This window comes from Triticum dicoccoides, chromosome 5A, assembly GCF_002162155.2.
Source record: "Triticum dicoccoides isolate Atlit2015 ecotype Zavitan chromosome 5A, WEW_v2.0, whole genome shotgun sequence".
In the NCBI taxonomy this organism is placed as follows: Eukaryota; Viridiplantae; Streptophyta; class Magnoliopsida; order Poales; family Poaceae; genus Triticum; species Triticum dicoccoides.
In genome coordinates, this window is record NC_041388.1 from 386295096 (window position 1) to 386322053 (window position 26958).

Below are 26958 nucleotides of genomic sequence, written 5' to 3' on the forward strand. Positions count from 1 at the left end.
GGGGGGGCGCCGGCCCTAGGAGATCCAATCTCCTAGGGGGTGCGGCCAAGGGGGAGGAATCCCTCCTCCCCAAGGCACCTAGGAGGTGCCTTCCCCTCCTAGGACTCTTCCTCCTTGAAACCCTAGGCGCATGGGCCTCTTGGGGCTGGTGCCCTTGGCCCATGTAGGCCAAGGCGCACCCCCTACAGCCCATGTGGCCCCCCGGGACAGGTGGCCCCACCCGGTGGGCCCCCGGGACCCTTCCGGTGGTCCCGGTACAATACCGATATCCCCGAAACTTGTCCCGATGGCCGAAATAGTACTTTCTATATATAATTCTTTATCTCCGGACCATTCCGGAACTCCTCGTGACGTCCGGGATCTCATCCGTGACTGCGAACAACATTCGGGTTACTGCATATACATATCCCTACAACCCTAGCGTCACCGAACCTTAAGTGTGTAGACCCTACGGGTTCGGGAGACATGTAGACATGACCGAGATGACTCTCCGGTCAATAACCAACAGCGGGATCTGGATACCCATGTTGGCTCCCACATACTCCACGATGATCTCATCGGATGAACCACGATGTCGAGGATTCAAGCAACCCCGTATACAATTCCCTTTGTCAATCGATATGTTACTTGCCCGAGATTCGATCGTCGGTATCCCAATACCTCGTTCAATCTCGTTACCGGCAAGTCACTTTACTCGTACCGTAATGCATGATCCCGTGACCAGACACTTGGTCACTTTGAGCTCATTATGATGATGCATTACCGAGTGGGCCCAGTGATACCTCTCCGTCATACGGAGTGACAAATCCCAGTCTCGATCCGTGTCAACCCAACAGACACTTTCGGAGATACCTGTAGTGCACCTTTATAGTCACCCAGTTACATTGTGACGTTTGGTACACCCAAAGCACTCCTACGGTATCCGGGAGTTACACGATCTCATGGTCAAAGGAAAAGACACTTGACATTGGAAAAGCTCTAGCAAACGAACTACACGATCTTGCGCTATGCTTAGGATTGGGTCTTGTCCATCACATCATTCTTCTAATGATGTGATCTCGTTATCAATGACATCCAATGTCCATAGTCAGGAAATCATGACTATCTGTTGATCAACAAGCTAGTCAACTAGAGGCTTACTAGGGACATGTTGGTGTCTATTATTCACACATGTATTACGATTTCCGGATAATACAATTATAGCATGAATAAAGACAATTATCATGAACAAGGAAATATAATAATAATGCTTTTATTATTGCCTCTAGGGCATATTTCCAATAGTCTCCCACTTGCACTAGAGTCAATAATCTAGTTACATTGTGATGAATCGAACACCCATGAAATTCTGGTGTTGATCATGTTTTGCCCTAGGGAGAGGTTTAGTCAACGGATCTGCTATATTCAGGTCCGTATGTACTTTACAAATCTCTATGTCTCCATCTTGAACATTTTCACGAATGGAGTTGAAGCGACGCTTGATGTGCCTTGTCTTCTTGTGAAACCTGGGCTCCTTGGCAAGTGCAATAGCTCCAGTGTTGTCACAGAAGAGCTTGATCGGCCCCGACGCATTGGGTATGACTCCTAGGTCGGTGATGAACTCCTTCACCCAAATTGCTTCATGTGCTGCCTCCGAGGCTGCCATGTACTCCACTTCACATGTAGATCCCGCCACGACGCTCTGCTTGCAGCTGCACCAGCTTACTGCTCCACCATTCAACATATACATGTATCCGGTTTGTGACTTAGAGTCATCCAGATCTGTGTCGAAGCTAGCGTCGACGTAACCCTTTACGACGAGCTCTTCGTCACCTCCATAAACGAGAAACATGTCCTTTGTCCTTTTCAGGTACTTCAGGATATTCTTGACCGCTGTCCAGTGTTCCTTGCCGGGATTACTTTGGTACCTTCCTACCAAACTTACGGCAAGGTTTACATCAGGTCTGGTACACAGCATGGCATACATAATAGAACCTATGGCTGAGGCATAGGGGATAACACTCATCTCTTCTATATCTTCTGCCGTGGTCGGACATTGAGCTGAGCTCAATTTCACACCTTGCAAAACAGGCAAGAACCCTTTCTTGGACTGATCCATTTTGAACTTCTTCAAAATCTTATCAAGATATGTGCTTTGTGAAAGACCTATGAGGCGTCTCGATCTATCCCTATAGATCTTGATGCCTAATATATAAGCAGCTTCTCCAAGGTCCTTCATTGAAAAACTCTTATTCAAGTAGGCCTTAATGCTGTCCAAAAGTTCTATATCATTTCCCATCAAAAGTATGTCATCTACATATAATATGAGAAATGCTACAGAGCTCCCACTCACTTTCTTGTAAACACAGACTTCTCCATAAGTCTGTGTAAACCCAAACGCTTTGATCATCTCATCAAAGCGAATGTTCCAACTCTGAGATGCTTGCACCAGCCCATAAATCGAGCGTTGGAGCTTGCACACCTTGTCAGCATTCTTAGGATCGACAAAACCTTCCGGCTGCATCATATACAATTCTTCCTTAAGGAAACCATTAAGGAATGCCGTTTTGACGTCCATTTGCCATATTTCATAATCATAGAATGCGGCAATCGCTAACATGATTCGGACGGACTTCAGCTTCGCTACCGGTGAAAAAGTCTCATCGTAGTCAACCCCTTGAACTTGTCGATAACCCTTAGCGACAAGCCGAGCTTTATAGATGGTCACATTACCATCCGCGTCTGTCTTCTTCTTAAAAATCCATTTATTTTCTATGGCTCGCCGTTCAACGGGCAAGTCAGTCAAAGTCCATACTTCGTTTTCATACATGGATCCTATCTCGGATTTCATGGCTTCTAGCCATTTGTCGGAATCCAGGCCCGCCATCGCTTCTTCATAGTTTGAAGGTTCACCGTTGTCTAACAACATGATTTCCAAGACAGGATTGTCGTACCACTCTGGTGCGGAACGTGTCCTTGTGGACCTTCGAATTTCAGTAGGAGCTTGATCAGAAGTATCTTGATCATCATCATTAACTTCCTCTCTAGTCGGTGCAGGCACCTCAGGAACATTTTCTTGAGTTGCACCATTTTCCGGTTCAAGAGGTAATACTTCATCAAGCTCTACTTTCCTCCCACTTACTTCTTTCGAGAGAAACTCTTCCTCTAGAAAGGACCCATTCTTGGCAACAAAGATCTTGCCTTCGGATCTGAGGTAGAAGATATACCCAATAGTTTCTTTAGGGTATCCTATGAAGACGCATTTTTCCGATTTAGGTTCGAGCTTTTCAGGTTGAAGTTTCCTGACATAAGCATCGCATCCCCAAACTTTTAGAAACGACAGTTTAGGTTTCTTCCCAAACCATAATTCAAACGGTGTCATCTCAACGGATTTCGACGGTGCCCTATTTTAAGTGAATGCGGCAGTCTCTAAAGCATAGCCCCAAAAGGATAGTGGTAAATCGGTAAGATACATCATAGATCGCACCATATCTAATAGAGTGCGATTACGACGTTCGGACACACCATTATGCTGAGGTGTTCCAGGCGGAGTGAGTTGTGAAACTATTCCACATTTTCTTAAGTGTGTGCCAAATTCGTGACTCAAGTATTCTCCTCCACGATATGATCGTAGAAACTTGATTTTCCTGTCACGTTGATTCTCAACTTCACTCTGAAATTCCTTGAACTTTTCAAAGGTTTCAGACTTGTGTTTCATTAAGTAGACATACCCATATCTACTTAAGTCATCAGTGAGGGTGAGAACATAACGATAGCCACCGCGAGCCTCAACACTCATTGGACCGCACACATCAGTATGTATGATTTCCAATAAGTTGGTTGCTCGCTCCATTGTTCCTGAGAACGGAGTCTTGGTCATTTTACCCATGAGGCATGGTTCGCACGTGTCAAATTATTCATAATCAAGAGACTCTAAAAGTCCATCTGCATGGAGCTTCTTCATGCGTTTGACACCTATGTGACCAAGGCGGCAGTGCCACAAGTATGTGGGACTATCGTTATCAACTTTACATCTTTTGGTATTCACACTATGAATATGTGTAATATTACGTTCGAGATTCATTAAGAATAAACCATTGACCATCGGAGCATGACCATAAAACATATCTCTCATATAAATAGAACAACCATTATTCTCGGATTTAAATGAGTAGCCATCTCATATTAAACGAGATCCTGATACAATGTTCATGCTCAAACTTGGCACTAAATAACAATTATTGAGGTTTATAACTAATCCCGTAGGTAAATGTAGAGGTAGCGTGCCGACGGCGATCACATCGATCTTGGAACCATTCCTGACGCGCATCGTCACCTCGTCCTTCGCCAGTCTCCGTTTATTTCGCAGCTCCTGTTGTGAGTTACAAATATGAGCAACGGCACTGGTATCAAATACCCAGGAGTTACTACGAGAACTGGTAAGGTACACATCAATTACATGTATATCAAATATACCTTTGGCTTTGCTGGCCTTCTTGTTCGCTAAGTATTTGGGGCAGTTCCGCTTCCAGTGACCACTCTCCTTGCAATAAAAGCACTCAGTCTCGGGCTTGGGTCCATTCTTTGGCTTCTTCCCGGCAGCTTGCTTGCTGGGCGCGGCAACTCCCTTGCCGTCCTTCTTGGAGTTCTTTTTACCCTTGCCCTTCTTGAACTTAGTGGTTTTATTGACCATCAACACTTGATGTTCCTTCTTGACTTCTACCTCTGCTGATTTCAGCATAGCAAATACTTCAGGAATGGTCTTCTCCATCCCCTGCATATTGAAGTTCATCACAAAGCTCTTGTAGCTCGGTGGAAGCGACTGGAGGATTCTGTCAATGACCGCATCATCCGGGAGATTAACTCCCAGCTGAGTCAAGCGGTTATGTAACCCAGACATAGTGAGTATGTGCTCACTGACAGAACTATTTTCCTCCATCTTACAGCTGAAGAATTTGTCGGAGACTTCATATCTCTCGACCCGGGCATGAGCTTGGAAAACCATTTTCAGCTCTTCGAACATCTCATATGCTCCATGTCTCTCAAAACGCTTTTGGAGCCCCGGCTCTAGGCTGTAAAGCATGCCGCACTAAACGAGGGAGTAGTCATCGGTACGTGCCTGCCAAGCGTTCATAACGTCTTGTTCTGCAGGGAGAACATGTGCGTCACCCAGCGGTGCTTGTAGGACATAATCTTTCTTGGCAGCTATGAGGATGATCCTCAGGTTCCGGACCCAGTCCGTATAGTTGCTGCCTCGTCTTTCAGCTTGGTTTTCTCTAGGAACGCGTTGAAGTTGAGGACTACGTTGGCCATTTGATCTACAAGACATATCGTAAAGATTTTAGACTAAGTTCATGATAATTAAGTCCATCTAATCAAATTATTCAATGAACTCCCACTTAGATAGACATCCCTCTTCTAGTCATCTAAGTATAACATGATCCGAGTTAACTAGGCCGTGTCCGATCATCACGTGAGACGGACTAGTCAACGTCGGTGAACATCTTCATGTTGATTGTATCTTCTATACGACTCATGCTCGACCTTTCGGTCTTCTGTGTTCCGAGGCCATGTCTATGCACATGCTAGGCTCATCAAGTTAACCCTAAGTGTTTTGCATGTGTAAAACTGTCTTACACCCGTTGTATGTGAACGTAAGGATCTATCACACCCGATCATCACGTGGTGCTTCGAAACGACGAACTTTAGCAACGGTGTACAGTTAGGGGAGAACACTTCTTGAAATTGTTGTGAGGGATCATCTTATTTACTACCGTCGTTCTAAGTAAACAAGATGCAAAACATGATAAACATCAAATGCAATCAAATAATAATAGTGACATGATATGGCCAATATCACATAGCTCCTTTGATCTCCATCTTGGGGCTCCATGATCATCTTGTCACCGGCATGACACCATGATCTCCATCATCATGATCTCTATCATTGTGTCTCCATGAAGTTGCTCGCCAACTATTACTTCTACTACTATGGCTAACGCGTTTAGCAATAAAGTAAAGTAATTTACATGGCGTTTCTCAATGACACGCAGGTCATACAAAATAAAGACAACTCCTATGGCTCCTGCCGGTTGTCATACTCATCGACATGCAAGTCGTGATTCCTATTAGAATGGTATGAACATCTCATACATCACATATAGATCATTCATCATTCATCACAACTTTGGCCATATCATATCACAAAGCACTTGCTGCAAAAACAAGTTAGACGTCCTCTAATTGTTGTTTGCAAGTTTTACGTGGCTGAAGTAGGGTTCTAGCAAGAACGTTTTTTTTTACCTACGTGAAAGCCACAACGTGATTTGTCAACTTCTATTTACCCTTCATAAGGACCCTTTTCATCGAATCCGCTCCAACTAAAGTAGGAGAGACAGGCACCCGCCAGCCACCTTATGCAACTTGTGCATGTTAGTCGGTGGAACCGGTCTCACGTAAGCATACGTGTAAGGTTGGTCCGGGCCGCTTCATCCCACAATACCGTTGAAGCAAGATAAGACTAGTAGTGGCAAGAAAGTTGACAACATCAACGCCCACAACAAATTGTGTTCTACTCGTGCAAGAGAACTACGCATAGACCTAGCTCATGATGCCACTGTAGGGGAACGTTGCAGAAAACAAAAATTTTCCTACGATTTCACCAAGATCCATCTATGAGTTCATCTAGCAACGAGTGATTGGATGCATCTACATACCTTTGTAGATCGCGAGCGGAAGCGTTCAAAGAACGGGGATGAGGTAGTTGTACACGATGTGATCCAAATCACCGGAGATCTTAGCACCGAACGGACGGCACCTCCGCGTTCAACACACGTACGGAACAGCCACGTCTCCTCCTTCTTGATCCAGCAAGGGCAGAGGAGAGGTTGAGGGAGATGGCACCAGCAGCAGCACGACGGCATGGTGATGATGGAGCTGCAGTACTCCGTCAGGGCTTTGCCAAGCGCTATGGAGGAGGAGGAGGTGTTGGAGAGGGAGAGGAGGCAACCAAAGGCGTGGATGAAAAGCCCTTCTTCCCCCACTATATATAGGAGGGCCAAGGGGGGGGGGCGCCGGCCCTAGGAGATCCAATCGCCTAGGGGGTGCGGCCAAGGGGGAGGAATCCCTCCTCCCCAAGGCACCTAGGAGGTGCCTTCCCCTCCTAGGACTCTTCCTCCTTGAACCCCTAGGCGCATGGGCCTCTTGGGGCTGGTGCCCTTGGCCCATGTAGGCCAAGGCGCACCCCCTACAGCCCATGTGGCCCCCCGGGACAGGTGGCCCCACCCGGTGGGCCCCCGGGACCCTTCCGGTGGTCCCGGTACAATACCGATAACCTCGAAACTTGTCCCGATGGCCGAAATAGTACTTCCTATATATAATTCTTTATCTCCGGACCATTCCGGAACTCCTCGTGACGTCCGGGATCTCATCCGTGACTGCGAACAACATTCGGGTTACTGCATATACATATCCCTACAACCCTAGCGTCACCGAACCTTAAGTGTGTAGACCCTACGGGTTCGGGAGACATGTAGACATGACCGAGATGACTCTCCGGTCAATAACCAACAGCGGGATCTGGATACCCATGTTGGCTCCCACATACTCCACGATGATCTCATCGGATGAACCACGATGTCGAGGATTCAAGCAACCCCGTATACAATTCCCTTTGTCAATCGATATGTTACTTGCCCGAGATTCGATCATCGGTATCCCAATACCTCGTTCAATCTCGTTACCGGCAAGTCACTTTACTTGTACCGTAATGCATGATCCCGTGACCAGACACTTGGTCACTTTGAGCTCATTATGATGATGCATTACCGAGTGGGCCCAGTGATACCTCTCCGTCATACGGAGTGACAAATCCCAGTCTCGATCCGTGTCAATCCAATAGACACTTTCAGAGATACCTGTAGTGCACCTTTATAGTCACCCAGTTACGTTGTGACGTTTGGTACACCCAAAGCACTCCTACGGTATCCGGGAGTTACACGATCTCATGGTCAAAGGAAAAGACACTTGACATTGGAAAAGCTCTAGCAAACGAACTACACGATCTTGCGCTATGCTTAGGATTGGGTCTTGTCCATCACATCATTCTCCTAATGATGTGATCTCGTTATCAATGACATCCAATGTCCATAGTCAGGAAATCATGACTATCTGTTGATCAACGAGCTAGTCAACTAGAGGCTTACTAGGTACATGTTGGTGTCTATTATTCATACATGTATTACGATTTCCGGATAATACAGTTATAGCATGAATAAAGACAATTATCATGAACAAGGAAATATAATAATAATGCTTTTATTATTGCCTCTAGGGCATATTTCCAACAGTAAAATGTCCAATATCATATCCCTTGGATACATATTAGATAAATTTGAATGTGTGTTTCAATTCATACTCAATATTGTTCCGTACACAATGATTTTCTAAGTATTAATAAATTAAATATTAGGCTTGATAGCCTTAACCATCCTGGTTTGGGGATGATTAGAAAATTATTGACAATTCTGTTGGTCACAACTTATCAAGTTACACATTTTCCCAAATCATCAGATTTTATGTGCACCGCATGTGACATAGGGGAAATTAGTTTTAAGGCATTCTCACCTTAAAAATTCTAAGCAAGCCACTTATTCTTCCTTGAACACATTCAAAAGATATATGTGGATTGCTTAACCATTATCTGGGGTAATTTAGATAACTTATGGTACTCATATACACATTCATAAATTGTTTAAGTGTGTTTCTAATCACACACAACCATGATCTTACCCGATAAATTGCTTAACTTATCAAAGTAGGAGCAAAATTCTCCTAAACAAAGGATAAACCCATTTGAATGGACAATGTCATTGAACTCATTTCACGAGACTTGTATGATTGCATTCAGTACTCTATGTACATACCCATAATGGTTTAGTTAAATTTATTATCAAAGATAGTCAAATGAATTACATGACCACTTTTAAATAATTATAAATTTACCAGCCTCTTGCTGGACACATACGGCCTTACACACGAAAAGTATGATCTAAATTATATCAACTGCATATCATACTACTTAACCCCCTTGTAGTAACTACGTGGAAATCAACAAAGTATTTCCTATCTGCAATAATTTGGTTACATATCGATATCACCACTCCAGCGTACATCAATGGGCACTCATAGAAAATTAGGGATCTATTTGAGGAATAACAATTTATCCGTCAATCAAAATTATTCATAGCCCGTATGCTGATTGCATCAGCAATAAGGATATTTTCCGGCATTAGGGGGGAGATAAGTACCACAAAGAATGCCGAGAAATAAATTATAAATGTTATTGACATTCAATCCTTATATCCACGTACTCAAAGAATCTGAACTATAAGTTTAGAGAATCATATATTTGCAACACATTGTAAATTTGCCACATATATTTACTGATGACAAGGTGTCACTAAATTCTATATTTCTGCAGTAAAGTGTCAGAAAGAGTGGAGGTACCTGATAAACCACTCTTCTCCCCAAATGAGAGCAAGAGGGGGAGAAAGTCTGACAACACGAGATATAACTTCTCATATGCTTCCGCGGAAATAGAGGAAATCAATTCCTCAACCAGTAAATGTAATTCAACATCAAGTTGAAAGACACCTCACTGGATGCTCATCATCCAAAGCCCGGCATAAATGTGCACAAATGTTTTGGTGCCGGGACATCGAAACACCTTGCCTCCATTTGTTGTAGGAAATCACGAGGAGTTAAAAAGGAATAAATATATTATCCACAAACTTCAATGATTCCATTAAAGACTACATTTGTCGACATATATTTCTTCTCAAATTGCTAAACCTTTTGGGCCCCGAACCAAAATCCATGGTAGAGTGCCTCTTGCACTCATATTGGTTCACATAAAAGGAAGTAAGTAATGAAGAATAGCACTCGCTCTACAAATGAGTAGTATTTACCGCAGTAATACCTACTCCTCATAAGTATCTTCCATATGTAATACTAAAAACTTCTCATTCATAGACAAAGTCAATGAGGTGGTGAGAAAGCGAGGCTTGTAGCAAAAGGGTTCACGCAGAGACCCGACATCGATTATGATGTAACATACCCTCTTGGTATGAGTGGAATTATGTTTCGATACAAAATATCATTGGCAATAAAAATAATAACAATATCCATGCAGATGATGGATGAAGTGGCTACATACTCATATGAGTCTCTCATTTCGGAAATCTCTATTCAAGTCCCTGAAGGGCTTATACTTCCGAATCCAAAAGAAAATCGCAACAATTTTTGTGTAAAACTTCATAAGTCACTCTATGACTTGAAATAGTCGGAAATCATATGGTACTACCGACTAAATGAGTTCCTTCTTCAAAAGGATTACTCGAATAATGATGATTATTTACATGTTTAATAAAGGAATCCCAAATTTGATTTCCTTTCATCACCTCAGTGTATATTGATGACCTCATCATCAATGTCTATACAAGACCTAAACATACACATAATCATCTCAAGACGGGAAATTTGGATTCAACCAAATTTAGCTTAAGCTTACAACTTGAGCATTCTCTCAAGAATACATATCAGTACTATATATATCCAAGACATATACGAGAAGTTCAATGTGGATATATCAAACCAATAAAAGACATGTAATATGATCATAGTACCCCTGATAGGGTACAAATCCATTCATACCTAGGGCTGATAATGAAGTGATATCAGGACCTGAAGTTCTATCTCACTAATGTCAAAGCACTCATATAATTGCAAAACTACGTCAGGCCTGACACTAAATTTGCTATCTTTGTTCAGAGTGCAACCCACAACAAAAGGTATATGGCCGATATAAGAAATATTAGCTGATATCTCAAGCTCACAATAAAGCTTGGATATTTCCATCAGGAAATAAAAGATATAACCATGATATGATATAATGATATTGGCTCTTTCTTTGATCCCAACAATGCCATATCAATGACTGAATTTGCGGGAATAGCCTTCATATGGAAGTCATCTAAATGAGCATTAATGGCTATTTCTAGTTATCATTTTGACATAATTGCTTTATCTAAAAGCATTGCAAAATATGCATGGCTTAGCAGAATAATTAACCACATTCAAAATCATGTGGTTGAGATTCATCAGAATCACACAACTTGATTTATCAAGACGCTACCACTTGTGTTACTCAATACCTAAAGGTTATAAGAAGAGCAATATCATAAAGCACATTGCTCGAAAATTACTTATCCTCACAAATTATAGAAAGTGAGGAAACAATATGCAAACAACATACTTTGAAAATCCTACAGATTATTAATAATGTCATGATCATATCAATGGAATTTGTATTACACATTCTCCAGGTTTGCAAAGTTCAGGGGGAGTAATTTCCCAAATCTATAATCTGTTAACAATCATGAGACTGCATATATTGTACTCTTTTTCCCTTCATAAGTTTTCCCTAATGGTTTCTCATAAAAGGTTTTTAATGAGACAATAGAAGCACAAGTGTACATATATGCCATATCATTTCTCCTTATATTTTTCCCACTAGGTTTTAAAGGAGTTTTCAATGGTATATATAAACGCACTCTTTTTCCTTATGAGTTTTCTCTCAAAGTTTCTCATAATGGTTTTTAATGAGGCTATATCTTCTCAAAGATCATATGTCATACTTTCTATTTTCCCTATAGGGGTTTTTAAAGGAAGTACTCAAGACATATTTATTGGTCTCTAAACTCACTTATGAGTTTTATCCTTCTCTGAAGATTTTTCTCATATGGGTTATCAAGAGACATAATCATTATATGTTGCCTCATTTTCTCCTTATTTTTCCCACTGGGTTTAAAGGAGTTTTAGCAACATATCAAATACAATTCTCCTTATATTTTTCCCACAAGGTTTTTGGAAGAGCCTTTTCCAAGATGAAGATAATGAACGTTCAAGGCAAATACATACTAGGAGGAGTCTTTATCAAGATGATGTATATTCACAAAGACAAGCATTGATTAGGGGGAGTGTTAGGAATTAATTAATTAGATTAATTAATTGTAAATCCATGCTATGTCGGTGGTCATGTTTTGGCAACCGCCTCCTTTGTAACTGCCTTGTAATGAGGGTATAAATACCCCAATCTTCAATCAATGAAACAACTGTTCCATCATTTGCTCCACCCTCTCTCGTTTTTACTTTCACAGATACAACTGCGTCAGTGGGGATGCGGTGAATGCCCTTCATCGAAGGCATGAGGCTCTTTATACGCGTATAAAGGCGGTGGAGGATCTGGCGGGAACCTTCTTCCCAGGGCCTTCGAGAGGGCACGATCGAGGGCGGCAAGGCGGCGCTGCATTGGGAATCAAGAGTTGGAGAGAAAAGCGATGGAGAGAACCGACACGTATACCTATCAGGAAGCCTCCACACAACTTATGCTGTCAAAATTAAAAGATGGATATCTCAACTGAGGACACGTACGTAAAACAACAACCGCATGCGAACAAAAGCCAGCAAATCGCAAGACCCGAGTCTAGCACATGCAGATTTTTTCCAACCAACAGACGTGGTCAAATCAAACTCGTACAAACTGACACAGCAAAAGGAATGTTGTATACCTCCCTACTGAATCGCCAGATGCACCCGAACGCGTACACGCCCAGATCCCCCGCTAATTGGCGTGTCATCACACCATTGGTCAGGTAAAAAGTTAAAAAAACCAGATAAAAGAAACCTGGTCAGATTTAGTATATTAAGAATTATGATTTTGTACAACTAGTTGCCGATGCAACCCATATTCTCTCCTCCTTTTATATTTTTCTTGAATTTCTAAATAATGTGAAATAACTCAAGGTTGTTAGTAGTGCTATGTAATACACATTGTAAAGCTTCATCCAATAATATAACCATTTGTGACCCAGACAAAAATGGTAAGATCCAAATTAATAGTGCTTAGTTAAATAGCATGTTCTCACAAAAAAAAGGAAGTTACATAGCACGTAGTAGATGGTATAATTTTTTTTCTCTTTTGTAAAGGTCATGATATTATATTTTGTTACGAGTTTGCATATGCACATGCACATTATATAGCATGACTTGCATCAATGAATTACATTCAAATGTCATGCAATATAAATCTCTACAGAAATCCAAAACACGGAAATACTCTTAGGCCTCCTTTGGTTCATAGGATAGGAATATTATAGGAATAAGAACTTCATAGGAAGTGAGATGACATGCATCTCAATTCCTATAAAAAAAGAGATGCCATTTGATGCATAGGATAGGAATTTTTCCATTGAGTCTAGGCTAATGTTTTTTTTCCTTTGAAATGTGAAGGATTGGACCCTATCCAACATAGGATTAGGAATCCATTCCTACAAACCAAAGGACTTCATAGGAATTTTTCCTTTGAAAATCCTATCCTATGAAATTCCTACAAGATTCCTACAAACCAAAGGAGGCCTAAAACTTCTGTTTAGATATATCGCACAGGAAAAACACAAGAATTCTATGCTCCCTCCATTCCATATTAATTGCCGTTGATTAAGTATGGAGGGAGTACAAAAGAAGCAGAAAACATGAGGTAAGACCATATGTTTGTCCTCCTCCAATATTCCCATGGATTGCCCAATTCCATAGGAATTTCATAGTAATCTTGATGAGTGTCAGCCCACTGTTCCAAGCACAAACAGCAGCATAGGAATTTCATAGTAATGTTGATGCCCATGTGTTTATGTAGTGCACAAACAGATTAAATGGATTATTGGTTGCAGAATGCCGTTTCTATTTCTATCAGGATGGACGATGGATTTTCAGTCATGTGCAGAGTTACGGCGAGAGAAACCCGTCTAGCAGAGATTAATAGTAAAAAGTTTCCGTCATCGACATGCACAGTGTTTGCATGACATCCAGTAGGCCTCTAAGCTATAGAGCCTATTAGTTTCTTACTGAGAAACTGGCCAGCTCTTTCATCAGGAATAATCCCCAGAACAACACTCTAGTGATGATTACTAATGGAGCTCATATAGTTGCCACTTCTGATGTCAACTAAAATTAGTAATGGCATCAGAGCTGCACGAGCTAGCAATGCTAACTGAATCAGTAGTAATACCCTAGTAGAGTACTGTCCAGTTTTTAAGCCGATAGTACTGACATGACGAACTTGCTTCGCTGAAGTAGCGTCGCGGCATCTGCAGACCATTCACCGATCACCACGTACGCTTGCACTTGCTGCAACGATGGTTGCCCTTCGCCATCTCAGAGCCGCAGAGGTAGCAGAAGTGGTGGCCGCACCTGCAAATCCAAGGAAACAAGAACATCTCGTCATGGACGTGAAAATAATTGCTGGTGTGCAGCAGATCCAGCTAGTGAAAGCTAACACAGCGCTCACCTGCAGACAATGTACACGCAGCCTTCCACCCTCTCGACGTACATCTTGCACTTGCCGCACCTCCGCCACTTGCTCTCCTGCGCGACCTTCCTCAGCAGCAGGTCCTCCCGCCCGCGCTCGTCCTTGCCGAGCCGCTGGAACTCGGCGCAATCGACGCCGTCGTGCCACGGCACCTTGCACTGCGCGCAGAACATGCGGGAGCAGTGTGGGCACTCCACGTCCCTTATCGCCGCGTCCCCGTCCTGGTGGTCGTCGACCAGCAGCGTCGAGCAGTCGTTGAAGGGGCAGTAGAACTTGATCCCCTCGAGCGCCATGTCGCAGAGCGCCGCGCCCCACCGCTGGAACAGCGGCGTCGGGATCACGTCCCGGCACGCCTCCGGCTGCAGCGTGCCGTCCTTGCAGCCCGGGTCGGGGCACCTGACGGGCAGCACGTTCTCTTCCACCTTCGCCGCAATGTACTGCCTCACGCAGCTGACACAGAACGCGTGCGTGCACCCGTCGACCGGGAAGCATTCTATGGCAGGCACTTCCTCCATGCAGATGGTGCAGTAGAAGTCGTTGGCAATTGCTGTGCCGCTGGAACATTGGCCGAGCTCTTGCAGCACGTCGTTGCACGGTTGCTTGCCTTTGTCTATTATTGCTCTGATCGATGATGAGCTGCCCGTATCACCATCATCGTCGATATCGATCACTTGTGGCGTGTCTGGCTTCAACAAAGAATCACAAGAAGTAATCGGACACTTGGGCATCTCGGTGGCCATTGTCTCGGTTGTGTATCTGGCGAAGCAGGTGATGCAGATGATATGATCGCAGTTTTCAGGTTTCCACGATGCTTCCAGTGATACTGTCATCAGCCTGCAAACTGCACACATCATCGTGCCACTGCCGGAACATTGCCCGAATTCTTCCAGCCCATTATAGGGATGTTCCTTCCCTTTGCCATCATCGATCTCTTTGATTGCGATCAGGCTGCCATCATCGTCTACTTCCATAAGTTCATGTATCTCTGGATCGACATGATATTTGCAAGAAGCAACCGGGCACTTTGGCATCTCTGTGGCCACTGTCTCTGTTGTGTATTTGGCGAAGCAGTCAATACAGATGACATGATCACAATTCTCAGGTTTCCATGATGCTTCCAGTGATACTGTCATCAGTCTGCAAACCGCACATGCCATCGTCGCGGACTGAGCTGAGAGTCGGAGGACCTCTTCAAGCTGCTCAGCTTCGGCTGCAGCAAAATCATCATCCATCCTGCAGGAGCTCATTGAGATTCGTAGTGACTTGGTGTTCAAATGAATAAGAAAAGCGGGCTAACAGCAAAATATCAAACATCCAACATTGTTGTTAAGCTTGTGATATGCAATGAAGATGAAAACACATCCATATTCTTATTACCACTACAGATTGAGGAGCATCAGTAGCAATCAAGTAACTCATATCATCAGCTATCCATCATGATATTATTAATCAAATGAATATGAAATACGTGAGATAGAACATTCAACAAAAGAGTAAACTCCATCATGGGCCGTGCATTCATTACGAATGATAAACATATATAAAAGCTTACTACAATACATTGCACAAGATTTTATAGCTAAATCTCGATTTCAATCTAGCCGAACCATATTGCCGTTGGATATTTCGGTTGCTGATTAGGTATTGTTAAATGTGATGATACCCATAACTTTGGGTTAACCATGACATTTTTAGAAAACAGAAGTGATTGGATTACCCAAACTTCCAAATATGCTCGCTCTAAGCAATGTAGACTAACACAACCGGGCATGCAGACTAACCCCTCGCAAGCATATCATCGGACTTTTGGTGTGCACACGATGGGCTCCTACGTTGAATATGCCTCTACACTTGATAAAGCCTATTATTATCTTGTAAATTTGGGTTGATGGTGGTTTTCAATCTCGCTCTTTCATCGAGGACCCACCAGACGATCTTCGGCTTTAAAACTCTACTACCTTACAGATTTGGGTTGGTGATGGTGGTGGTGAGTTCACTGCCCCACTCTATCCCAATCTCGCTCATTCATATACGACCCGCAGATGCTCTTCGTTTTTTTTCATAAAAAAATCACAAGCAAAAGAATCACAGGTCGGAGGCACTACGATAGTACCTTTGGAGAGACTTGACCACATTGCGCGAGATTTTAGAAGAGATCCACACCTCAATTTTGGTTAAACCATATATCCTCCCATTTCTCGTCGCTAGACGGTGTGAAATTTGGCTACACGCTGGCATTTGTTATGAAATTACGGGTAAAGTCCACGGAAATACCCCTCGTTCAAATGTATAGGATCTACACCACTACTGGGAAATTACGTGTAAAGTCCTGCGACACAACTGGGTCTGCAATGCAGACTGACCCCTTGCAAGCATATCGCCGGACATGTGGCGTGCACGCACCGACCGCAAACGAAGAGCACGCCCTAAACGTGGCACAATGGCCAGCGCCGACCGCATTTCGACAATCTTGGGAGTGGAACCGCAGACAAATCCAGGAGTGCAGAGGGTAGGGATGGATGCTACCTGTGGCCGGCCGGCGACCGACCTTGCGCTTCAGGCGTGGGAGCCGTAAAGCGCCGGTGCGTGCTCCTGCCGAGTGGCCGCGACGGCGGGAAGACGAGCTAGCGGGCCGGCCAGCTGAGGTCCCTAAGGGGCGCGTCGGCCGCGATCGGTCGGAGAATGTAGGCACCAGCTAGAGCTAGGGCCGGCGGCGGGAGGAGGAAGGGGAGGAGAGGCGTCGGGCGCGCGGTGGGTGTCGTGTCGAGGAAGAAGCGTGGCGATTGTGACGAGGCGGCTTGAAGCGGACGCGTTGGTTCGCTCGCCTCGTCGGAACTCGAGCCGCCTCCTTGTGTTGGGTCTTGGGCGAGCCGCGACCCCGTGCTTGACCGGCCGAGTCAAAGACGCGTCTGACTCGTGTCGTTTCAAGTGTCCTTCGTCAGCCGCACTGAGGCTGGTCATAGTGGGTAACTTAGACCAGCGTCATATGACACTAGTCTAAGTTACTACCTTCATAATGCAAAGTAATATAAAAGTAGTATCATAGATGACTTTATTTATTAGCTTCTAGACTCATCTTGTCTTGCAAAAACGCTACTCCTATGTTATAGTAATATATTATGTTACTACCTCTCATTAATTACTTGCCACATAAGCAGAATTTTCTCGAAGTGTGCTATGTTACTAGCTACTCCCTCCTTCCATCTATATAGGGCCTAATGCATTTTTCGAGGTTAACTTTGACCAAATGTTAAAACAATAATATATGACATGCAACTTACACAAAGCATATCGTCAAATTCATACGTGAAAGGAGCTTTCAATGATATAATTTTCACATTATGCACGTCATGTACTATTATTCTTGTCAATAGTCAAAGGCGTTCTTGAAAGTTACTCCCACTATGACTAGCCTGAGAAAGCAACCGGCCGAGAGCCTGCTGTCCTCTCTGCATTTGTCTCTGAACAGGCTTCGTAGAAAATCATAAATGTAAAATCTTACAAAATCTAAGTATTTTTTAAATCTGAGGATGTACCGATGGTTGATAGGATGATCTTATATTGTATATAGCGGAAATATTTTCTTTGATTTGGGTGAAGAAATTAATTACGGATGTGGAGTTTCTGCTCCCGGGCGCATATGGATCCGGATGAACAGTATAAAAAGGAAATGAATAGTACTCTCTTCGATCCAGATTAATAGTCGCAGCTCTGTGAAGTTGCGCAAGTAAAATTTTCAGAATATTATGAACATTGGAGACGGGTGCACAGCCGCATAATGTAGTAGTAATCTGACATAAATTATGCCTCTAATAACGCGGCCAATAAATGGTTTGTTGTTATTTTTCAGTTGAATAATGATTTGGTGTTGATGCAAGCAAGTAATGTTGCAATCATCTTTGACGGGCACCGAAGTCACAGGGTCAGAATAACTGACCGATCTTCAGCGGAGCCCAGAGCACACGCGTCCTTGCCGCTGGATCCGGCCCGCTCAACCCCCGCCGCCGCCGTCGCGCCCGGCATGCCCGAGCTCGCAGCCGGCGATCCGCGCAACGGAGGAGCCGGCGGCGGCGGCTCCTTGTGCACGACGAGCTGGTGGTGGTGCTGCTGCAGAGCTGCGACGCGCTGACGCGGGTGGGACGTGCCCCCGAAGCAGCGCGAGAGGCGGCGGAGCGTGGCGGTTCGGTCGCGCAACAGGAGGCCCAGCTTTCCGTAACCCTTGGGATCTTCCCGTCTCGTATTAAACGTGGCAACGGTTCGTCCCTAGATCCCCGTAACCCCAAGCGGTACCCGGAGATTTGCGCCCTGATCCTGATCGATCAAAAGGACGACGGCTCGAACCCGGACTCGACGCCCCCGCCGCCGCACGCCGCCGCCCCGATCGATCGCGCCGCCGCCCGCGCCAGGGAGAGGTGCTCATCGCGCATTCCGCGCCCGCTCGCCTCGCCCCCTCTGTCTGGTTCGTCTGTGCTTCCTCGGCCCCTCCTTAGCCCCCCTGCAGCTCAGGCCTGCTTCCCTCGCGGACGAAAGGTATGGGACCCGAAATCTACACGTCGTGAACCCTAAACCCTAGAAGTTTGAGCTGTGTGGGGTCGGTCGCGGTCGTTTACGGACGGATTTTGCTTGCATAGAATGCCTACCTTTGTTTGGGCATGTTGAATTGGGATGAAATTGGTTTGGGCACCCTATTTCCTTTGCCTTGAGTTTTTTTTTGGGGGGGTCAAATTTGCAGCCCTTGTTGGTTGTATTATGTATACCAGGAAGATTAGGAATCTGACCCCTTCAAGAGAAAAAAAAAAGATTAGAGGAATCTGAAGGTAGCACTGTTTTTCAGTGACCTCACAATTTCTGGAATAATTCTTCAAGATGCAAATCTCAGTCTGTGCCCTGTATTTGTCACCTATGCGTTTGTAGATGGGCATAGGATGATTAGAAAGGAAAAACATTATGCTGTTTTGGGCTACTGCATTGGATGCTTTGTATGTCTGGTGATCTAGTCTAGAATCAGAAAATGAGGGTACATGTACCTATCACCTAGGCCCCAGTTGTGGAGTGGGGTAGTAAGGGCATTGGCTATTTAAATGATGAATTTTAAGAGAATGATACAACTTGCCCTTTTCTCCAATATTTGAGAGAACCATCTTTGCTCTGCCTCCGGGACAACATAAAGGACACTAGTATTGAGGAGCTAGTTGTCATGTTCTTAACCGATAAGCATAATAATATCACTCTGAAAGTGAGTGTCCGTTTTGTTTTGCCTCTTTCGATGAGTTTACTGCCATGACTTGAAACTTTTTTTAAGTGCTCTTCTTGAATGGAAAATTGAGTGCTCATAATCCTGATTTTTTACTTGCACATTTTGATATTTATAATTGGACTAGAATAGACAGGTTGTGTGCTATGTTCCCAAAAAATGGATTATACCCACATAATAGAGCCCATGACTCCCCTGTTTGGCAACCAGAGATAAGCACACACCACAGAGAAGTAGGCAACCCTTACATGCTAATTCTAAATGTTTAAATTGTAAATTGTGTTATTTGGATTCGAATTGGACAGAAACAATAGTGAAAATTTGGAGTGTGCTATCCGTGCTTGCATTTTTGCACCCACTCTGCAGAGTATCGTGTATGCTTGGAACTAACAGAATCATACGATGAACTTTCGCAGGCTGATCTGAGTTGGATCATCCTCGGCACTCAACTTCTCTTCAGCAATGGTGTTCTGTGCTCACTGTCAGGATGACTGCCCGTATATACAGGACCCTGACAACGGGATCACGTGAGACCTTCATTTCCTGCTCTTGCACTATTCTTCTAATAATTGCATGCAAAATGCCAAAACCAGTGGGTATTACTGTTATAACTTGGCTGTTTTTATCTACTCCTTCCGTTCCAAATCGTAAGGCATGTGACACAAAATCGATATCATTGAACTCATATTAAGAAATACTATCTCCGTCTCAAAATATAAGGCGTTTAGTTTAGCCTACAAAAACGTCTTATATTTTGAGACAGAGGTAGTTCATACATATGATTGCGATTCTGGCCGGAGGAAGTATTATTTTTTCTCAATTGATTCCTGTGAACACAGCTTAAACATTTTTTCATCTTGTTCTTATGCTCTTTGCCATGTTGGTTGTCAGATGTTGTGGAATGTGCGGGAAGGTTTTTGATGAGCACATTTTTGAGGTTGGGCCTACTTTTGTCAAGAACTCCTCGGGACAGGTTGGTCTTGGTGCCGCGCTTTATTTATACTAGAAAGAGCCCGTGTGTTGCAACGGTAGAAAAAAATACCACACATCCCTAACACAATAACCATGACTGAAGACCCCAATAGGACCATGTGCATCCCATTTGTGTTGTTCCTTACTCTCCTTCCCACCCTTCTAGGCGGTGGCCTCAGTGCTCACGCAATCATAACGCGTTTGAATTTGGCCAATTCTAAGGTCTCTCTCCCTCTTTGCATAAGATGAGAAATTTGTTTTTTTTTCACCTGGAGGTTTTGCCAAGGCGTGCATGCATGGTTATGGATGATTTTTTTCGTCTCCAAACTGATTTTGCTGAGTTGTTGATTTCCAATCCGGATCTATACCGAAAGAAAGACAGATCATGCGCTATTGATTAAGGTTGCACCCTCAATAGTATTTTTAAAATGTTTAACAGGTAAAACAATATCATATTCAGATTCTACACATTTTTCTAATCAATTTCCATATATAACATTTCAAAATTGGAGTTAGGGTTTAAAAGATATGGATATTTTTTTAAAAGCATTTGAATCTGCCCAAAAATAATAGATGGACTGTGGGTTGATTAACCAAAAGATCAGGGTTTTTTTTGAAAAAAGTGAACCATTTTTCTCCCTTAAAATAGGACCCTGGGTGAATTAACCAAAAGATCAGGGGTTTCTGAAAAAAAGGGCGAATCGTTTTTTCTCACTTAAAATAGGACTGTGCGTTGATTTCGAAGAAGAGGGGGTTTTCTGCAAAAATCATGATGGATGGCAGAAGCATTCCTCCCTTTATTAGTAGGTTATTATTATTATTATTATTATTATTATTATTATTATTATTATTATTATTATTATTATTATTATTATTTGGTTTCTTTATTTGGATTTGTAACTGTTGGTTGATTTGTTTTGAATGTGAATAGAGCGAAATAGCTGGAAAAATAATTGAAGGCGTTGGGAGTGGCTGTTCGATATCCCGTGAAAGAACTGAAGCAAAAGGCATCTCTTCATTGCATTTCTTATATCGTATCTCATTATGCACACTTAGGATTTATGATGTGCTTTATTTCACCAGGGAGAGATGAGATTTGGCAGATTGTCCATGGCTTGCATGTGAGCGGTGGAGATGATATTATTTGCACTGCTCATAACTTTTATAAAGTATGAATCTTTGTTATCACACAAAACATTGTCCTTCCAAAAATGGCAGGGTATTTTCCAATGCTGATATTTATTCATTTAAATGTAGCTAGCTCTTGATAATGACTTTACTAAGGGACGTCGAACAAGTCACGTTGCAGCCGCTTGTCTTTACATTGCCTGCCGGTAAGCTATCACCTAATTACTCCCTTGCTTTATTGAAAACATAGTTAAAAAACGCTAGGCGTTAATTGTGCATTTTGTCACCGCCTTGCGCTTTTCCGACCAAAGCGCACGATTATGCGCTAGGCGTGCCTTTTTTTAACTATGTTGAAACCGTTCCTATCCATTGGGCTTATTTCTTGTTCAAACATGACCTTCTCCCTTTGCACTTATGGGTGGGCCTTTTAGTATTCTGTGTTGTATTTGTTAGGATATGGCCTCTGCTGGGGTTCATTTATGTCTGCTTTGTTTGATGCCAGAATTTGGCTTGGCAATGCTTGGGTAAGCCCCAAAAAATTGCTACCAAATTGCCTTGCCAACCTTGAAAAAGTTGCTCTTGCCAAATATTGGCTTTCAAACGAAGGATGCCTTTAAGTTCGTGGTGAAAACCTGCAGAAGTGTGCCTTTATAGTAGTTTTCAAAATGTAATAGAATGCCATATTGTGCCTTGGACTTGTGAGGTTCATCAAAGAGCGATAAATAAAACCAAAATGGCAAGACTTCAAGTGTGTAAACTACAAGACTTCTAAGCTTCTCCAGAAATATGCATGCAAAATTCTGCTAGGTTCACACACTATTTTCTTCTAAAGTTTAGGAATGACCAACTATTGTTTCTAGTTTGTTACGTTACAAACTGCAATTTCAAGGCAACTCTCATCCATACTGGTTAAGCCATTTTTGACTTTGACCATCATTATCTAAGATGGTAGGTATCTACCCTATCCACATGAAACTGTTTCCAATAGATTCATCAGGAAATGCACTTTTGTAGTACTCCCTCCGTCCCAAAATAAGTGCCTCAAGCTTAGTACAACTTTGTATTAGTGTTAGTACAAAGTTGAGACACTTATTTTGAGACGGAGGGAGTATATGCTTTATATGATTCTAATTAACATTTTTTGTGATAGAAATTAGCAGTCAAAGTGGTGCTTTGGACTTAGGTCAAGTCCAATAGAAGGCACACTACATGCTTATGTTTCAGTGTTTATTGCTGTCCTAAAAATAATCAATTTTTCTGCTTTCTTCTGTTTTTTCCTTTCTCTGAAATCTGTTGTCCTTTTATGCTTGTGTTGGTGTTTCCCTGTACATTGATTGTCCTTTTGGTATCATCAAGGAAGTGTGCATATTTTAAATACTTGTTTTTTCAGGCGAGGTGAAAAACCTTATCTTCTTATTGATTTCTCAGACCATTTGCAAATAAGTGTGTAAGTACTCGCACTCTCATGCCCTCTATCTTGCACCCCTCATTGAAAGGGCTCATCTTAATTTATGTTTCAGTTATGTCCTAGGTGGTGTTTTTCTGCAGCTTTGCCAGGTTTTGTTACTCGGAGAACACCCAATTGTTCAAAAGCTTGTAGATCCTAGCCTTTTCATTCATCGTTTTACTGAACGTAAGTTGACGTACATGTGCATTCTTATATAATATACGCAATGCTTCTAGCTACATACAAGATACTTATTTACATCAAGGATTGTCAGAGCATTCACAATTCTTCACGTTCCTTTTCTGTTTCTGTTGTGATAAGGTAGTTCTTTGTGGGTTATGCCAGGATGGTTGACCCTTACCTTTCGTTGTATGAGATTTCAGACATGTTTGGATATCGAGACTGGACTTTCAGCTCCCGGGTGCAGGGGCACCCTCATGAACAGTAAATTCAGAACAATATGAAAAAAAAACTGAAACTTTGGGGGATCAAATATGATCAAACATTCAACATTCATACAAAGTTTTAGCATAAAGAAACATTCGTGGAGCCCTCACAAAAAAAATCAAAATCAGTGTTCAAAGTTATGTGTACTTTTGAGCAGTAATTTTTTTTTGTGAGAGTTCCTCGAGTGTTGTTTCTGGCTGAAAAATCGCAAGAACATCAAAAGTTTGATCATATTTGATCCCTCAAAATTTCACATTTTTACGATTTTCTTTTCATATCGTTTTGAAGTTACTGTTCATGAGGGTGCTCCTGCACCCGGGAGCTGTCACACATTTCCCTTGGATATCTTGAATCTTTATTGCGTCGGCACTCAGCAAGCATGGAAAAATTAGCCCATGGGAGAACTTAAGGGAGCAAGGTTATGAAGTGTAGATGTTTGCTTCTTTTGCATTGAATACTTGAACATATAAATGAGGGTGCCTTTTTCAGTATAAAAACTGTTTATCATCAATGCTATCAATTTTAAACTCTAACAACGTATTCAAAACAATGTTTACATAAATCATGGGACCTATTTTTGCGGTCAAGATTTCTAGTTCTGCCAAGCATAGCTTTCATATGGAAGGCTAGTAGGACAATTACATTGGTTAGCAAAGAGAATCAACATGCTATTTTTTTATGATTTTTCTCTATTATCGGTAACATGTAGGTTTACTGGGAAAAAGGGACAATGCTGTCTCGGACACAGCTTTACGCATTGTAGCTAGCATGAAGCGAGACTGGATGCAGGCTAGTATCTTTGTCATTCTAGTTTCTTATTTTCGTTCTTTTGTAAGCTGGTAATAGCTTGTCTTGTCTTAGCAGACTGGGAGGAAGCCAAGTGGTTTATGTGGTGCAGCATTATATATCGCGGCACTTTCTCACGGATATGATTACACCAAGGCAGATATTGTAAGCCCAGATGCTCCAGATGGATCTACTTTTTTTTTTGCAGGGTCCAGATGGATCTACTTACACAAGAGTTGTATCCAGAACGTCTTTCCTTTGTAGTTTTGTACTACTCCCTCCGTCCGGAAATACTTGTCATCAAAATGGATAAAACGGGATGTATCTAGACGTATTTTAGTTCTAGATACATCCTTTTTTGTCCATTTTGATGACAAGTATTTTCGGACGGAGGGAGTAGCTATAAAGTAGTGGTGATCTAAAACGTCTTATATTAGTTTACAGAGGGAGTAGTATTTATTGTGCATATGCAGCACTATTGAGAGCCTATGGTGCGTCCTATCCATTTGCTACTTCATGTGCAACCAGCGAGCATGGGACCACAAATAGTGCAGAAATTTCTGAAACATATTTACAGCATTGACAATACATGTCATCTAAGGAACAAATTGTCTTTTTTTATTTCTCAAATGTTCCTTGAATTTTGTATCAGAAATTTTGAGATCTTGTTTACTTGGTAGGTGCATCTTTTGTTAATGTGTCAAAATGTATCCCAGTTTTTTGTGACGTTGTGGTGTTGGTAGCATTGAAAGGTAGGAAGCACCAGATGTGTGTAATGTAGGTTCAAATATGAAATGGCACTAATTATGTTTTATCTTTTTCAGGCTGCTGTTGTGCATGTCTGTGAGGCAACACTATTTAAGCGCTTGGTAGAGTTTGAAAATACAGATTCTGGTAGCTTAACGGTATGTATGTGCTCCCCATGAATAGCCAAATGTGGGTTGGCTATTATCAAATGACTCGCATTTTTCTGAAATATAATCATTCTCATCAGTAATTACTTACATCCTATATAAACTCACTGTTTAGAAAGTACTAAGACAAGAAGTTGTCTAACCTAGGCTACATTAAAGTAAACATAGGCTAATCCCTACAAATACAGAAACAAGCAGAACAAAAACTTAGATATCTCTTACACTGCTTCAGATCGGCACCGCACTAATCGGCACTTAAATCCCTCTGCTGATGGGTAGGGGCGTAGGGCACCTGTCAGTGACCAAACTTCGGTTGTGTGTCCATCTAAGCACTCCACCCGTCAGTGGACTCAGTCACCAAACTTCGGTTGTGGTCCATCCAAGCACTCCTCCACCCGTCAGTAAAGTGTGAGTTCCATTGACGGGCACTCCAAGTTTGCCCATCGGTGGTGACTTCACCAGTGAACATGCCTGCCCGTCATGGTGTGTTTACCAAAAGTTTTTCAGGATTTTTTAAATTTATTATTACACATATTTCATATACAATTGTATTCCACATACACTACAACACACGTTCCATATAGATACATATACATTGCACAATTGATCACTACAACAAACATTGCATATTGATTCATCTTAAGAAACAATTCTAAAAAAGAAAAGGTGTACCCAGTGCTGAAAGCTCCCACACAAGATGGGGTTTGGGGAAATGAATTTCTAGACAGCCTTACATAGGTTCCATCAATACATTTCATATGTTTATCAGTACTGATCAGAACTGCCCTTCTAAGAAACAATTCTTACATATGTTCATCAATACATTTCATTCCTTACACTGTGATATTCCAAAAACATCCCTTCCAGGAGCGAAATAAATGAGTACAACCCCAGCAGCTTATAGGTGTGTGCTTAATCGTAGAACTTAGGAAAGAATGGAGCGGGACAATGCGATGTGCTCAAGCGCATCGATCTCGTCGACAAAGATATACTTGATTGCATCTCCCCTCCGTTGTTCTCTAAGTTCCATAGCAAGGCAAGCACCCGTTTTACCATCCTGCAAGTCTTGAAAAATCATGCACTAATCTACCTTCATCTAGCTATCCTACAGATCATACTGATCTATCTAGCTAGGTTATCGTATTTTTGACTTGCTCATCATCACTTGGTGCCTACCAAAAGATATTTTTTACAAGTTATTAGTTACTATGAAACACTAGAAATGCCTCAACTCGATGGCAGCCAACCACATATGCCTTGGCTTGATGGCTCGGACCCACAATAGAGCTACGTCTTGATGACTGGCACGACAAAGCTGAAACAAGGACAAGGCTAGGTGAGCCAGCTCGATTATGAAGGCTTCGGTGGAGGCGCATTGGCACCGTCATTGCCTTGGCCTTATGGGTGCCGGCACTATGGCCACCCACGTGGCGAATTGAGAGGGATAGACCGGAGCACCGCCGGATCCTGCAGAGGAGGGTTGATGATGCCATGGCCACCCACGTGTTGCGGCTTGGAGAGGACGGGACCGTCGCACCGCCATATCCTGCGTAGTTGGCAAAGGCAAGGATGAAGGCTGTCGCCATGCCTCCGGATCCGGCGTAGC

General features: G+C 42.8%; 2 protein-coding genes across 3 annotated transcripts in view; one reads left to right on the forward strand and one right to left on the reverse strand.

Annotated features, from left to right (window-relative positions):
* Positions 1-13866: 13866 nt before the first annotated feature.
* On the reverse strand, positions 13867-17178 carry LOC119297396 (E3 ubiquitin-protein ligase RNF14-like). Of its 2 annotated transcripts, XM_037575200.1 has the most exons (3): positions 16931-17178; positions 14384-15637; positions 13867-14286 (listed from the first exon to the last, which is right to left on the reverse strand). In XM_037575200.1, exons 2-3 carry the CDS (start codon positions 15634-15636, stop codon positions 14202-14204), a joined length of 1338 nt encoding a protein of 445 aa, XP_037431097.1. In that variant the 5' UTR covers position 15637; positions 16931-17178; the 3' UTR covers positions 13867-14201. The 2 variants fall into 2 exon arrangements, with proteins under 2 accessions (XP_037431097.1, XP_037431096.1); XM_037575199.1 differs by lacking the exon at positions 16931-17178 and having other exon boundaries at positions 14384-15992.
* Positions 17179-18779: 1601 nt separating this feature from the next.
* The window catches only part of LOC119301704 (transcription factor IIIB 90 kDa subunit-like), a 12872-nt gene continuing 4693 nt past the window's right edge, over positions 18780-26958 (forward strand). The window contains exons 1-11 of the mRNA XM_037578691.1: positions 18780-18934; positions 20075-20185; positions 20550-20631; positions 21562-21637; positions 21714-21799; positions 21888-21964; positions 23149-23205; positions 23279-23391; positions 24362-24441; positions 24517-24603; positions 25263-25343. Coding sequence (XP_037434588.1) covers positions 20121-20185; positions 20550-20631; positions 21562-21637; positions 21714-21799; positions 21888-21964; positions 23149-23205; positions 23279-23391; positions 24362-24441; positions 24517-24603; positions 25263-25343 — 804 coding nt within the window. The 5' untranslated portion in view covers positions 18780-18934; positions 20075-20120. The remainder of the gene's footprint in view (positions 18935-20074; positions 20186-20549; positions 20632-21561; positions 21638-21713; positions 21800-21887; positions 21965-23148; positions 23206-23278; positions 23392-24361; positions 24442-24516; positions 24604-25262; positions 25344-26958) is intronic.

Excerpts from the sequence above, each read along its gene's own strand:
- LOC119297396 (XM_037575199.1), bottom strand. The coding sequence starts at position 15,651 with ATGAGCTCCTGCAGGATGGATGATGATTTTGCTGCAGCCGAAGCTGAG. Across the intron at positions 14,287-14,383 it reads TGCGTGTACATTGTCTGCAG|GTGCGGCCACCACTTCTGCT; the intron begins GTGAGCGCTGTG and ends TTGGATTTGCAG.